We start from the raw sequence: 13,588 nt of genomic DNA, 5'->3' as shown, positions 1-13,588 counted from the left end.
GAAGCTGGTAAGATGCTATGATATAGATGAGCAGAAATTAACATTTCCAGTAGGTGAATTAGTGTCGCTATAATAAGAATTAAGGATACACTTGGCTTAAATGCACTAGGTATAAGTTAACTTAATTTCTTCCATTTTGTTGGTTAGCTTTTTGGTTATTTTCTTTTGTTATGCACTAAGTACGAGTTTTTTATTTTTATTTTTTTACGATATCTCTTATTCTAATAGATTAATGACTAATATAAAAAAGTGAGATCATTTAAAAAAAAATATTAGAAGATAGATGTCTCTATGAACTAATGATAATTTACAAGAGTGATTTTTTTAATTCTTTTTTTAATTATTTGATAAAATGTGATTTTTTATTATTTAAATTTTTTTAATATATTTAAAAATAAAAAATAAAAAATTATATTTTATCAAATAATTAAAAAAATTGAGAGTATTCATTCCTACACCAAAAATTCTCTCTTGAAATTATGTTCGGCGAAAATTCAAGAGCAACAGCACCAAGAGCACCTTGCATTATTGCTTGTTGGACCAACTATTTAATTACTGAAAAGGTTAAACTAGAGTCCAAAAAGACAATTGTATGTTTGATTAATTAAATTTAATATATTATAATCTTTTTACTCTCATAAAAAAACACTAACTAATTTATGATAATTGTGTTTTAGGGTCTCCGTAAAAGAGGCGAGAGAAAGAAAACAAAAGATGTTCTTAATGTTGTAAAGAGAAACGGAAAACATTAGAAGATTCTTCAAAAGCATTGAATTTGACAAATTCTAATTATGAGTTATTTTTAAACTAAATAAACAAAACTATATACAAAAATTTTTTAGGTGAACAAATATACATCTCAATCATTCGAAATACCTAATATACACATAAAATTAATAACAGTAAACAAAAGTGATATACCGTTAGTGAAATTCCATTTTTGTTAAATTTACTGTCTATGCAGCTATATAACATGACAAACTGGACTCTTAAATAGAAAATAACTAATTTAAAAAAATAACCTCGTCTTAATCTCTGAAGGTATTATTCCCAAATTTAGCAATTTTTTTTGTTTTTTATGTTATTTTCTAATTCGACAGACTAAAGACTAATTCGTCACGATATTAAACTCTATTTAAGAATTTGTTATTAACCAATAAATTATTGCATGTATATAGCAAAATTCGAATCCCCAAATTTAGCAATTAAAGAAGTCCTAACAAAACTAATGCGTCACCGTCCAACACTGTCATCGTGTCGTTCTTGATCCCTCCAGCAAAACAAGTTTCATTTGTGGTGAGAATTAGTCTACGTTAAACGAGAGAGGCATATATGATTACATAACACCTACTTAGTTGAAGGATTTAATATGAACAACTTCGTATATTTTTATTAGGTCACACTTATAAAAGCCACAAAAAAATTATCGTCGTTAGTTCTATTATTAAACGTAAAAATTTGATTTTTATATAATAGAATAGATAAACTATAAAACGTGTACTAATACATGCTAATATTATCTACTTTTTCTTTTTAATTTGAAAGGAAAGTATACACTTTGAAAGGAAAGTATACACTTTTTTATCACTTATTCTTTTTATTATCTACTTTTTTTTGGTGCTTGAAATTATTAATATTCTTTTCAAAATTAATTTCAGTTTCTCTCAAATCAAATTACTAACATTTTCAATTATATTATTATTCATTAAAATATAATTTTTCTGCGAATAGAGATTAAATTAAAAAAATTTAACAACTTCTACTGTACAACTCATATTTTACATATAGACTATTAGAAAATAAAAAATAAAATATAAAATATAAACAAAAATTAATTTAGCGATCGGCCATTATTTTAGCGACCAAACAATTGTTTACCCTGTTTCACTATCAGTTGCAAAATCGGTCGCTAAAATAAAAAATAGTGACCGCTTTTGTGACCAACAATTCTAAGCACATTATTCCTGTTTTAGTCGCTGAATTGGTCGCTAAATAAAAAAATAGCGACCGATTTTAGCGAACGATTTTATTTTGGTTGTATTTAAAATTTATTGGTCGCTAATTCGGTTGCTATTAGCGACCGAATTTATTAGTCGCTACCGGTCGCTGAATGTAATTTAGCGACCGATTTAACGACCAATATTGATTTGGTCTCGAAGATTGTGCGTTGGTTGCTAAATCGGTCGCTATTAGCAACCAATTTCTTCTGTCGCTATTATAACTAAAATATGTCACATATTACTTTCTCGTTGTAATTGAAATCAATTTTTTTCTTCCAAAATTAAAGAATTCTACCCTCCTCCCTACTAATTTTACAACTAAAATATGCCACTTGTCATTTTCTCGTTACAATTGAAATCAAATATTTCTCTCCAAAATTAAAGAGTTATTCCATCCTCCCTCTCCCTTTATCTATCCCTCTAATTTCTTCAACCACTTTCTCTTTTATATATCATTAATTCATTATCAATGACTAATTAAAAATTTGACAATCAAAATGTGTAACATGACATTCTTTAATTGTGTTAAAATTAAAATATTGAAGTTGAAATATAACTATATTATATATTACTATCTAATCTAATAACAAAATGTGTCACATTAAATTTTTATTAAACTTGAAAAAAAATATTTCTCTCCAAAATTAATAAACTCCATTCCTAAATTCTCTTATCGACATCTCTTCATGTTTTCTGTTTCTCACTCTATATATAATTTATTATATATTTATATATTACTATCTAATTTAATAACAAAATGTGTCACATGACACTCTTATTAAACTTGACAAAAAATATTTCTCTCTAAAATTAATAAACTCCATTCATCAATTCTCTCATCTACCTCTCTTATTTTTTTCTATTTTTCTCTACTCTTCCTACTCTATATATAATTTATATTTTATATTTTATATTAGTAATTTGACAAATCAGAATGTATGATCCGAAATTTTTTTTATTATAATTAAAATAATTTTTTTTAAAAAAATTAACAAATTTTTTCTTTCGGTCTTTATCTTTATCTTTCTCTCTCTTTTTTTTCATTCTCTATTTTTTTATCTTTTTGTTCTACAAAAATAAAATTAACAAAATAATATAATTCAAATAAAAAATATTTTTTTATTATATACTTATTTTTTTAGTTTTTTTATTTAGTTTTAAATTTTCAGTGCTTATCTTTTTAATCTATATTTTTTTTCTTCTTTCAAATATTTATTAAATATAATTTAGAGAGAATACTAATGTTATTATTAAAAATTAAAATCAAGATTCAATTGTTTAAAATAAAATGATTTTGAGTTAATTTTATAACTATCAATATATTTTTTTATACTAATATCTAATTATATTCTTATATACATAGAGAGAAAAAATATTATTTTTAAATAGCAAGAATAAAAATTAATTATTTCTATTTGTGCAACAGATTTAAAACCTAATCAAAAGTAAACAAGTTAAATCGTTTCAAATTTTAGATAACTAATATTAAAATTAATTATTAGTAATAAATCAAATTCTTTCAAATGAAAATAATAACTAAAAATTTTATTATTTGATTTTTTATCTACAGAGATCCTGGTCTTCTTAGTTGAGGAGATTTCTGTCGCCTATAATCTTTTTATAAAAATAATTTAATTTTATAAATTTTTTGTGTTATAATCTATAATGTTAGGACAAAATTAGTGTTAAAGCAAAGATTTATATTCCTGTAATGTAATTATCGATAAAAATACTATAAAAATACTAGTGTTGATTATAAAAGGAGTATCTTTGTTATATTTAGGAGTCAAAGTCCTTCACAAGGCTTGGTTGAGGGTATGCAATTCTTGTAATGGAAAAGCAACTGGCATATGCCTACCATATACTCTAAAGTAATCTTTTCTTATATGTTTAATGGTTGAATTAAAAACAAATGGGAATCAACAGAATATGTGTCCATAAACAGAAGGAAAGATTAAAAGAAAATAAGAAACATGTAAATATTTGAAATCTCTTCATAATATTTGGAGCATAGGACTATAGTTGAAGATTGAAGAGGTGAATCAATTTTGGCTCCATTTGTGATTTAGCATATGAATTTCCAAAACCCGGTAAGCGCCATTTGTTTTTCTTTCATACAATGTGTTAATCTTAGTATTATGCCTGCACGCTTATTGTGAGATCATTGAAGAAATTCATTCAGTTGAATGAATGATTTGTTTAACAGTTAATGAATACTAAATAAACAAGTTTTGATTATTTTTTTTGTCTACCTGATATTACTGATTACTATTTTGTTAGAAATATACTTAAATATTCACATCAGCATGCAATAAACAGAAATTTCCTAGGCAGCGTTTGTTTGTAAAGACACGACAGAACAGGACACTGAGACAAAGACAATAGGACAGAGACATTAAAAATTATGTTTTGTGTATCGTGTTTGAATACGATGGATAGGACACTAATGTAATGTTCAGTATTATGTTTGGATACACATGGACAAGACTAAAATATTATATAAAATGACTAAAATAGCCATGTGATTCCAAATTTTTTAGTATAAACTAATTTAATAAATAATGAGAGTACGTAGGAGTACAGACAGTGAAAACTTGAAAAAAAATATTTGAAGCAGTAAAAAATTTTAATAAAAAATTATATAATAATATTTATATTAAAATAAAATTTATAAATATAATATATCTTTTAAAAGTCTCCAGATTCATTGTTTTTGTATTTTTATTACAAATCAAATAATATAATATAAGGTTAAAATGATGTTGAAGTAAGAATGATAAGAAAAAAGAAATTATCCAGTCCAATAAAAATTTTTATAAAAAGGAGAGAGTACCTAAGAAAAAAAGAGAAAGAAAAAGAACGTAGAGATAGAAAAAGAGCATGGAGTAAAAAAAATACTTTCTGAGAACAATGCAAAATAGGAAAAATAAGAAGGGGTTGCTTCCAAAGGTTTTTTAAAAATGTGCTGTCCATGTCTCCATGTCCTGTTTCCAAAAACAAACGCTATCCTAGTTACAACTATTTATCATCATGATATATATAATTGAAATAAGCACGTGTTCATTATAATTAATGAGTGCGCTTTTACAAATTAGTAACAATAATAACAAGGGAGGCTTTTATTAGTGTGATACGTGATCCATATGAATGTGTCATAGATAATAGATACAGTGGGTATGGGTGAGATGTCTTTTTCCGTTTCTTGTCGTTGATTTATTGGTTTTATTTATATATACTAATATTTGTCGGTGAGAAGATGGTCTTTGCATTTTCAATCAGATTTGGATATTTGAGTTGGGGATGGCAATAGGGTCCAAAGGATTGCACGGTTATCAAAATTTTGCGACTATTAATTAATGTTAAATAAATTTTGACGATTGTTTTTGTTGTTTCTCTAACATTACTGATAAAGTATTATACAGGTTAATATGTAGTTAGGCGTGTGTTCCTGTTTATATGTAGTAAAAATAATTTAAAAATAATTCATGATATAACATGTTTAGTTTGTGTTAGAGACGAATAATGTGTTAGATTACCGTTATTATGATTCTACTTAATTTTGTATGGTATCTCCTTAACTTGTGTATTTACTAGAGTTTGAGCATCAATTATGTTACGTTATTAATAATATTTCTATTAATTTTTGTCAATTTTTATTGTATTTAATAAAAGTATTTTTATAGATGTGTCTAATAAAAATATTTTTTTTATGGCTGTATTTAATAGAAATATCTCTATAAATATATTTTCTGAATGTGTCTCTTTATATATATGTTTAAAATATAATAATTAATTATTATTGGTAATAAATTAGCAGATAATATATTAGTACCCTATACTTTTCCTTTCAGCATTGTAATATGCAAATCAATCCCGTTACGTAATTAATAAAAATTCTATCAATTTTTGCCAACTCTTATTTATGACTGTGTTTAATAGAAACATTTTTATAGATGTGTCTAATAAAAATATTTAGAATTTTTATAAATATGTCTCTTTATGTATGTCAATACTAATTATAACTAAAATATAATAATTAATTATTATTGGCAATAAATTAACAGATAGTATATTAATAAGTTATATTTTTTTATGCAAATAATTAGTTGAATAATTCACGGCTTTAACTAATATCACTCTGCTGAAAATATTATAAGCAATTCTTAAGAGAAAAATATAAAAAAAAGGAAAAAGAAAAAAATATATTACGTATAAACTGTAAAGTGTAAGACATTGTGTTGACTTCTACGTTCAATTATTCTATGAAATGCGAATTTTGATTATATTATGTTTATATTCCATTTAATAAGAAAAAACTGCATGACAAATAATAATAATAAAAATAAAAAAATTAAAAGCACACGAGTGTTAAGCCTTCTACTCTTCTAGGCTTCTAGCTTTCTCTCTATCTCAAAATAAGTGTATGGTTTCACGCGAGAAAGGTGAGGGAAATGATGAACAATAGAGAGTAGTAGAAAGATAAAAGCAGTGCAGTTATAGATGAATGTCGTGTCAAGTAGTATCATTCTCTAAGGTTCAGTAAGTTCAAAAGCAATAAAGTACATTCATCAGAAGATAATAAAGGCTTTTATCTGACAGCTGGATCCTTTTCTCACTTTAATTTCAGGCTTACACCTTCTCATACTTACATTTCCACCTTCAAAAATGATGTAAAAGTACATAGATATCAACTTAACAAGTGCCTAGATGTAGCTGTTGTAAAATAGTGAGAAATCCTTAAACTCTTGCAAATTTTCAACAGCTTCGAACTGTGGACAAGGATGTATGTTTTACTTGAACAAAAAATGAGGTGGTCATGTAAACCCACGTGGCAATTTAAAATTAAGAGAAAACAAAGATTTATTCATTATAATTGATGTGGAGATTTTGTCATAATCTATTTGTTCATTATAATTGATGCGGAGATTTTGTCATGATCTCTTACTAATGTTGATTATAAAAAGAGTATCTTTGTTATGATGGATTTAAGAGTCAAAGTCCTTCAAAAGCAGAAAAAGAGAACTATTTGTTGAGGAAGCAAAGGGTCCACCCACAAGACTTGGTTGAGGGTATACAATTCATGTGCTCTGCCATTAATGGAACAGCAACTGGTATATGCCTACCATATACTCTCAAATAATCTTTACTTGTAAGTTTAATTGTTGAATTAAAAACAAATGGGGTCCAAATGGGGGCACTTACATGATTTTGGTCCCTTTGCAAAATCCATGGCCTAAAACCCACATTTATGTGTTCCTTTGATGCAATATAAAATCTAATTCTTCTCTCTTTCTCTCTCAATTAATCTCCACTTCCTGCCGACACTTGTTATATTTACCATTAACTGTTTTTGACATGAGATTAATTATCATGAACTCCTACTTTTCATCCAATCAGATATTTCTGTTTGTGGCAATATATAATTAGAAATTTATGACACTTATGTTGCATATATATCATGTAAGTATAAATCTTCAAATGCACTTGTAACATATCAATGTCATTCATTTCAGTAATTAATTACATATGAACCAAGAGTGAATTGAGCAACAATTTGATACTGAACTGAGAGAAAAACGAATCGGCTTATACATTACAGAAAATTGAAAAAACAAAAAAGAAAATGAAAAACAATCAATGGACAAGTAAACCTACCCCGGGAACAATTTAAAAAAATGAAACAAAAAAGCAGAAAAAACTCTATAAAAGCACTTGATGAAGAAGAAGAATAACAAACTTATTTATATGATTTGACTCAATGGTAGAGCTTTCAGCATTTTTACCTGATGAGCCACATTATCCAGGAACCTTGCATATGATATAACTGCCAAAACCAACATCTTTGTATAGCAGCAATTCCATAATTGGTTGGCCTCTTGAATTGTTTATCTTTCTAATAATAGTAACAACAACAAATTCTTATGATCCTCTAGCTCATTTGTTCTCCAATTAAATCCAAACCTACAAGGAGGAATGACACTCCTTGGAACAATAAGTAGTAGAAGTGCATCCCTTGTGCTGATAACAAGCTCCTAAATGCAGCAGTGAGCAATAAGAATGCAAGTGCAAGCTCTTTCTTGTATATCTTGTTCATTTTCTTTACAGGTTTTATAGCAACACTTTCTTGGCATTCTTTTATTTTGTTAAGATCAGAAAGTCCACTATCAGAAGCTCCTCTGTGCAGTTGTTGGAGACTAATGGCCTTGGATTCCCTCTCTTGAGCTGCTAACAAGTCCGGTTCGGACGACCGGCCAGCCTTTTTGGTAACAATCCATTCATATGAACTTCCTAACTGGAACAAACCGGATACCATGGCATTGAATTTCGTTACAGACATTGTATTCTCAAAGAGCAGATAAGGGACGATGAAGGGAAAGGATTTAGGCGCAGGAAGGATGTTCAAGAAGGACATGAATACAGGAATGTAGCATATAACCCAGATTGGAAGCTCTGCCTCTGGGACAAACATTGTCAAAGGAAGAATGATGCAGAATAATGTGAAGGAATAGAATGGCAGGATTAGCTTTCTCAGCAGAAAGAATAGAAATATTAGGTTTGCTTTCTTCCAAAATGCAATCTGCAACAACAAAACAAACATGTTAGAATTGCAGCATGCTATCCTTCATACTAGTTGAAGATAGTGAAACTACCTTAGAGGTTATAATGGCTGGAAGGCACAAACGAAAGAGGTGCATAGGACCAGAATGCCATCGATGCTGTTGTTTCTTGTAGGCTTCATAAGATTCAGGAAGCTCACAAAGAACCTAAAAATAACACATTATTGTGCATAGAAATGTTAAGTATATTTTAAAAGGAGACAAAAAATGAAAATGAAGACAGAAACAAACACAACTTTTATGTTTTATTAAGTGAAATAGGTGTTACCTTGACATGATTGAGATAGATAAATTTCCAGCCATTGAGATGGGCCCTGACAGCAATATCCATGTCTTCAACAGTAGTCCTCTCAAGCCAGCCACCAGAGTCTTCAAGAGCTCTTATTCTCCAAACACCGGCGGTTCCATTAAAGCCAAAGAAGTTAAGGAAGACCCCATTGACCTGCTGTTCTACCTCAAAGTGAAAGCATAAATTAATGTTTTGGAGTCTTGTGAGTAAGTTCTCCTCCTTGTTCACAAATGCCCACCTTGCCTGAACCAGTCCCACCTCAGGATTCCCCTTAAAGTATGGCACTGTCTGCTTCAAGAAATCTCTATTTGGTTGGAAATCAGCATCAAAGATTGCAACAAACTCATAATCCTTCACATAATCACACTTCATTGCAGACTTTAGATTTCCAGCTTTGTACCCAGTTCTAAACAATCTATGGCGGTAGATGATGTTCACACCTCTCTGATTCCACTTTGATACTTCTCCTTTGATCAGCCACTGTATCCCCTCATCATCTGAGTCATCCAGAACCTGAATCAGCAACCGATCTTTCGGCCAATCCAATTCACACACTGCCGAAATCGATTGCTCATAGACCTACGTTTAAAATAACCACCGACAGTTTTGTTTTTCAGAAAGTAAAATAAAAAGTGCACAGGAAAAAGAGGAGAAGACATTTTAGTTAGTAGTTACCTCTCTCTCATTACACATGGGAATTTGAACCAGTACCATAGGGTATTCAGAGTTAGATCCTTCCAACTCCAAATCCAAATCATCACGTTGAATATTTGGCCTAATCTTCTTGAGCTTGATCCAGAAGCATCCCAAACAGAGCAGCATTCTATCGAGAGACTGAATCAAAAAGAGAACGACACAGAATGTCGATAGAGACTGAATTGGAGGTGCAATATAACCAGCCCTAAACTCCAACCAGCTGACATAAGCGTTATGGAAGAATCCTTTGATCTCGGAGGTTCGAGGGATGTGCAAATTACTGTTGTGTCCCTGGAAGTAACGCCAGCCTTTGAAGTGAGCAAGGAGCTCAAAAGACAAGAATGCGAAGGCCATGAGCAAGAACGTGAGGATGAGTCTGAAGAGAATGGTGCCCTTGGAGGAGTTGTCGATGGAACGATGAAGGAGTCTCTTGTTGAGAGAAGGAAGCAATGAAGAGAGCGTGTTTGCAAAGCAGGCAGCAGAAGCGAAGGCTCTGTGAGCTCTGAGAAGAAGAAGCCATCGGAATTGGTTGCCATTTTTGGCTCTCTCCTTGCCATGAATTTCCATGGTGACCACAACAGGGACGGTTGGAGGCATTATTGAAGGAAGCAATTAAGAGAAAAGAAAAGAAAATGAAAAAGAGTCCGGCATTTCTCGTATGAATGAATGAATGAATTACTACCAAGAAACAGAGAGGAGCACACAACGTGCAACTGTAAAGTATTTCTCACACTCACTCACTCAAACATACAATTAGTGTGGGGTTCATATAACTCGTACACAAACAAACGAATCTTATATATACTTATAAATTCAAATTTTATATATCTTACATGATTTTTATATTTCAATCCTAAAATATTTAGGTAAAAGAAATTATCATATCTACTTGTATTTTTTCTGTACTTACTTTAAATTTATTAATTATTTTTTGAGTCCTACTAGGCAACAATAAAATATTTGTACAATATGTACAATGAGTTATATGAATTAAAAAATGAACATCACTCATACTATCTAGAATAAAACTATGATACCATGTCATGATATTATTCATCCCAAAAGTTTAAGCTGATGGAAAAATGTAACACTAATAGTTATATTTCTAATACTGAATCGGACATTCCTAAATCTCCATTGTAAACATTGTACAAATATTCCATTGACTCCTTATACTTCCTCTTAATTTTTTCAAAAATATTATTTTTACACTAAAATTAATCATCAAAATATGTGTTTAAAAATTTATTTTTAATGTGTATTTATATTTTATATTGTAATATATATTTTATATTTTTTAGTGACTGAAATAAACTAAACAAAGAAAACCAAAATAAACAAAATAAAAAACTGCTTAAATAGAGGAACAGTCCCGTTTAAGACTACTCTTAAACTCCTCCCAAGGTGAAAGAAGTTACATATGCGAAAGTTGTAACTTCATCGCCATCTTTGTTATAGTATCTGTCATTGCATTTGCATTTCTCATAATCAAACGAAAGGCAACACACCAATTCTAATGTATGATATCTCTTATTTTATATTAATAATTGATTTTAGTAATTGATTTTAGTATACATTATGTGTGTGTTTGGATTACAGTTTGCAAACGAGAGTTTGAATAAAATTGATTTTGCAAACTTGATTTTGATGAAAAGTAAGTTTGTGTTAAGTGATTTATGTTTGGCAATATTTATATCAAAATGGATTATAATAAAATAAATGTTGTTTGGATTACACTATTCAAAATCACTTTTAGAAACAAAATTACTAAAATAGACATCAACTTTAATAATTTTTGTATATTATTTTAATTTAGATATTTGAATAGATCTTATTAATTAATTCTATAATAAAATTAATATTTATACACTAAAATAAAAATAATATATAAAAATTGGCAAAATATACTTTTAATTAAAACTAACAAAATATAAATTTTAGAGAGTACTAAAAATAATAAAAAATTAAATATTTATTTTGGTAGTAATTAAAATAAATCAAAAAATTTTTATGATATTTTTTATATAGTATATTTTTAGTACTCTTAGTACTCTTTTTTAGTATGTTATAATTTATTATTATTATTATTTAGAATTCATTTTTTGTTTAATATATTTTCTTAATAGGATCAATATATTATATTAAAAAAATAAAAATAATACAAAAAAGATTATAATTATAAAAGTGTATAATATCAAATAAATAATTAAATAAAAATAATAAATAATAGAAAAAGATAATTTATATAAATAAAAATAATATAAATAATATAATAGTATGGATAAAGGATAAAATTGGTAAAAGATAAATAAAGATTGAGTATTGATGGCTAAAAACCCGTTGATGAAACGCAGAAGTTTAAAATTGTTGCTTCTTGAAAACGTGATTTTGAATGCAAAATCACTTCTGCGTTCATAAATAAAAACTTTGCCAAACCAAAAATTGCAGCTTTCAAGATATCGAAACGTACTTCTTCTCTTTGAACATGATTGCCAAACACACCCATAGTATTTTCGTGGTTATTTTAGCTAATAATGAACTAACAAAATATATCTAATTATTAATTGTTCGTAAAGAATATATATTGGCTACGATGTGAAAAACGATGCGCATTATCCAAGAAATATTTCTTTTATTGTTGAAATTACCAATGCAAGGTTTAGGATCTTGGAAGTGGAAGACCTAATCCATGTGGGCATGATTGATTAGTGAAGTAGCTACTACAAGCTAGAATATAAATAAAGAAAGAAACAAACAAACAAAAACTCGTTTTAACGTTCCAGTAGTAGCATGGATCGGATTGGATACAACAGATTCTATAGTGTGTGCTCATTAATGAAAAGGAAATAAAATATTAAACTTTTTGTTTTGAAGTCGAAAAGAAAGTAAGCATGATTAGACCTTAATTAATCCTCTCCATCAGTATCAAGTATCAGTAGAAGATAGCAGGCCATGTGAGGATGGCCCTTGAAGTTAAGGGTGCTTTCTGGCCAAATTGGTTCGGATTTAGAAAAAAAAAAAAAGAATTGAATTGAATTGAATAAATTTTAGTTGGTTCTGATAAAAATAAAATTTATAAAAAGTTAGAAATATGAGAATCGATTTGGTTTAGATTCTACAATATCAAAATTAATATCCAAATCAATTAAGATTGAATTTGATTGGGGTCTACTCCAATTGAGTTATGCTACGTGTACATCAAAATCAGCCATTAAAATTGGCCACTAATATAAAATATATGTTGAAATATAAATACATATTAAAAATAAATTAAATTACACATATATTTATACATAAATATATTAATAATTAATTTTAGTATACAAATAATATTTTTAAATTCAATTATATTCGATTACCCATTAAATCTAAAACCAATATAATGGAGTCAAATTAGTATTAGACAAGTAATTGAATTATCCTTACTGGTGAACACTCTTATTTAAAAATTGACAGTAGACTTGGTTTTGGCTGCTAGTACTCCATTGAAATTGTGGTCACCTAATTAATTAGGAATAGTGTCCACACTCTACAATAAGCCACTGTAACAAGTTTACATTATGTCATCAAGTTAAGGGAAACTTTATTTGTACATACAAAAAGATACTGGTATTGTACGTGGGATATGTGTAAGTGAATTAATTACTCGTATATTCAACTAACACAACTCTCAACCTCAATCCTACATTCAATTCAATTCACGACCATTACCATTGGCATTAACACACACAAAATAGAAGTCTGATCTATTTATCTAATTATCTTCATTTTTTTTTATCACGTTGAGTTTTCAAATTTTTAATGTAGATATTTGATATTTAATACTCTTCCACCGATAAATAATACTTCCTCTTTAAGCAATTTAGATGAATGATAAACATTGTTTTCATTATATAGTGCAACCCTTTTTGTGTATTTTTAGTCATAGGTGTGAATGGGCTTGGTGGCCTAATTAAAGGCCCAAATAGGCCCGTAAGATACAATCA

At 28.3% G+C, this 13,588-nt stretch overlaps 1 protein-coding gene across 1 annotated transcript; it reads right to left on the bottom strand.

The window, feature by feature from the left end:
- Positions 1-7,495: 7,495 nt before the first annotated feature.
- Positions 7,496-10,355, bottom strand: LOC107482494 (probable xyloglucan glycosyltransferase 5). The gene is made up of 4 exons (XM_016103019.3): positions 9,582-10,355; positions 8,886-9,485; positions 8,651-8,764; positions 7,496-8,577 (listed from the first exon to the last, which is right to left on the bottom strand). The coding sequence occupies exons 1-4, from the start codon at positions 10,197-10,199 to the stop codon at positions 7,930-7,932; spliced, it is 1,980 nt and encodes a 659-aa protein (XP_015958505.1). The 5' UTR covers positions 10,200-10,355; the 3' UTR covers positions 7,496-7,929.
- Between the last annotated feature and the right edge of the window lie 3,233 nt (positions 10,356-13,588).

Source organism: Arachis duranensis, chromosome 4, assembly GCF_000817695.3.
Source record: "Arachis duranensis cultivar V14167 chromosome 4, aradu.V14167.gnm2.J7QH, whole genome shotgun sequence".
NCBI lineage: Eukaryota > Viridiplantae > Streptophyta > Magnoliopsida > Fabales > Fabaceae > Arachis > Arachis duranensis.
Note: the sequence above shows the minus strand (reverse complement) of the source record. Positions and strands in the feature narration are given on the sequence as shown.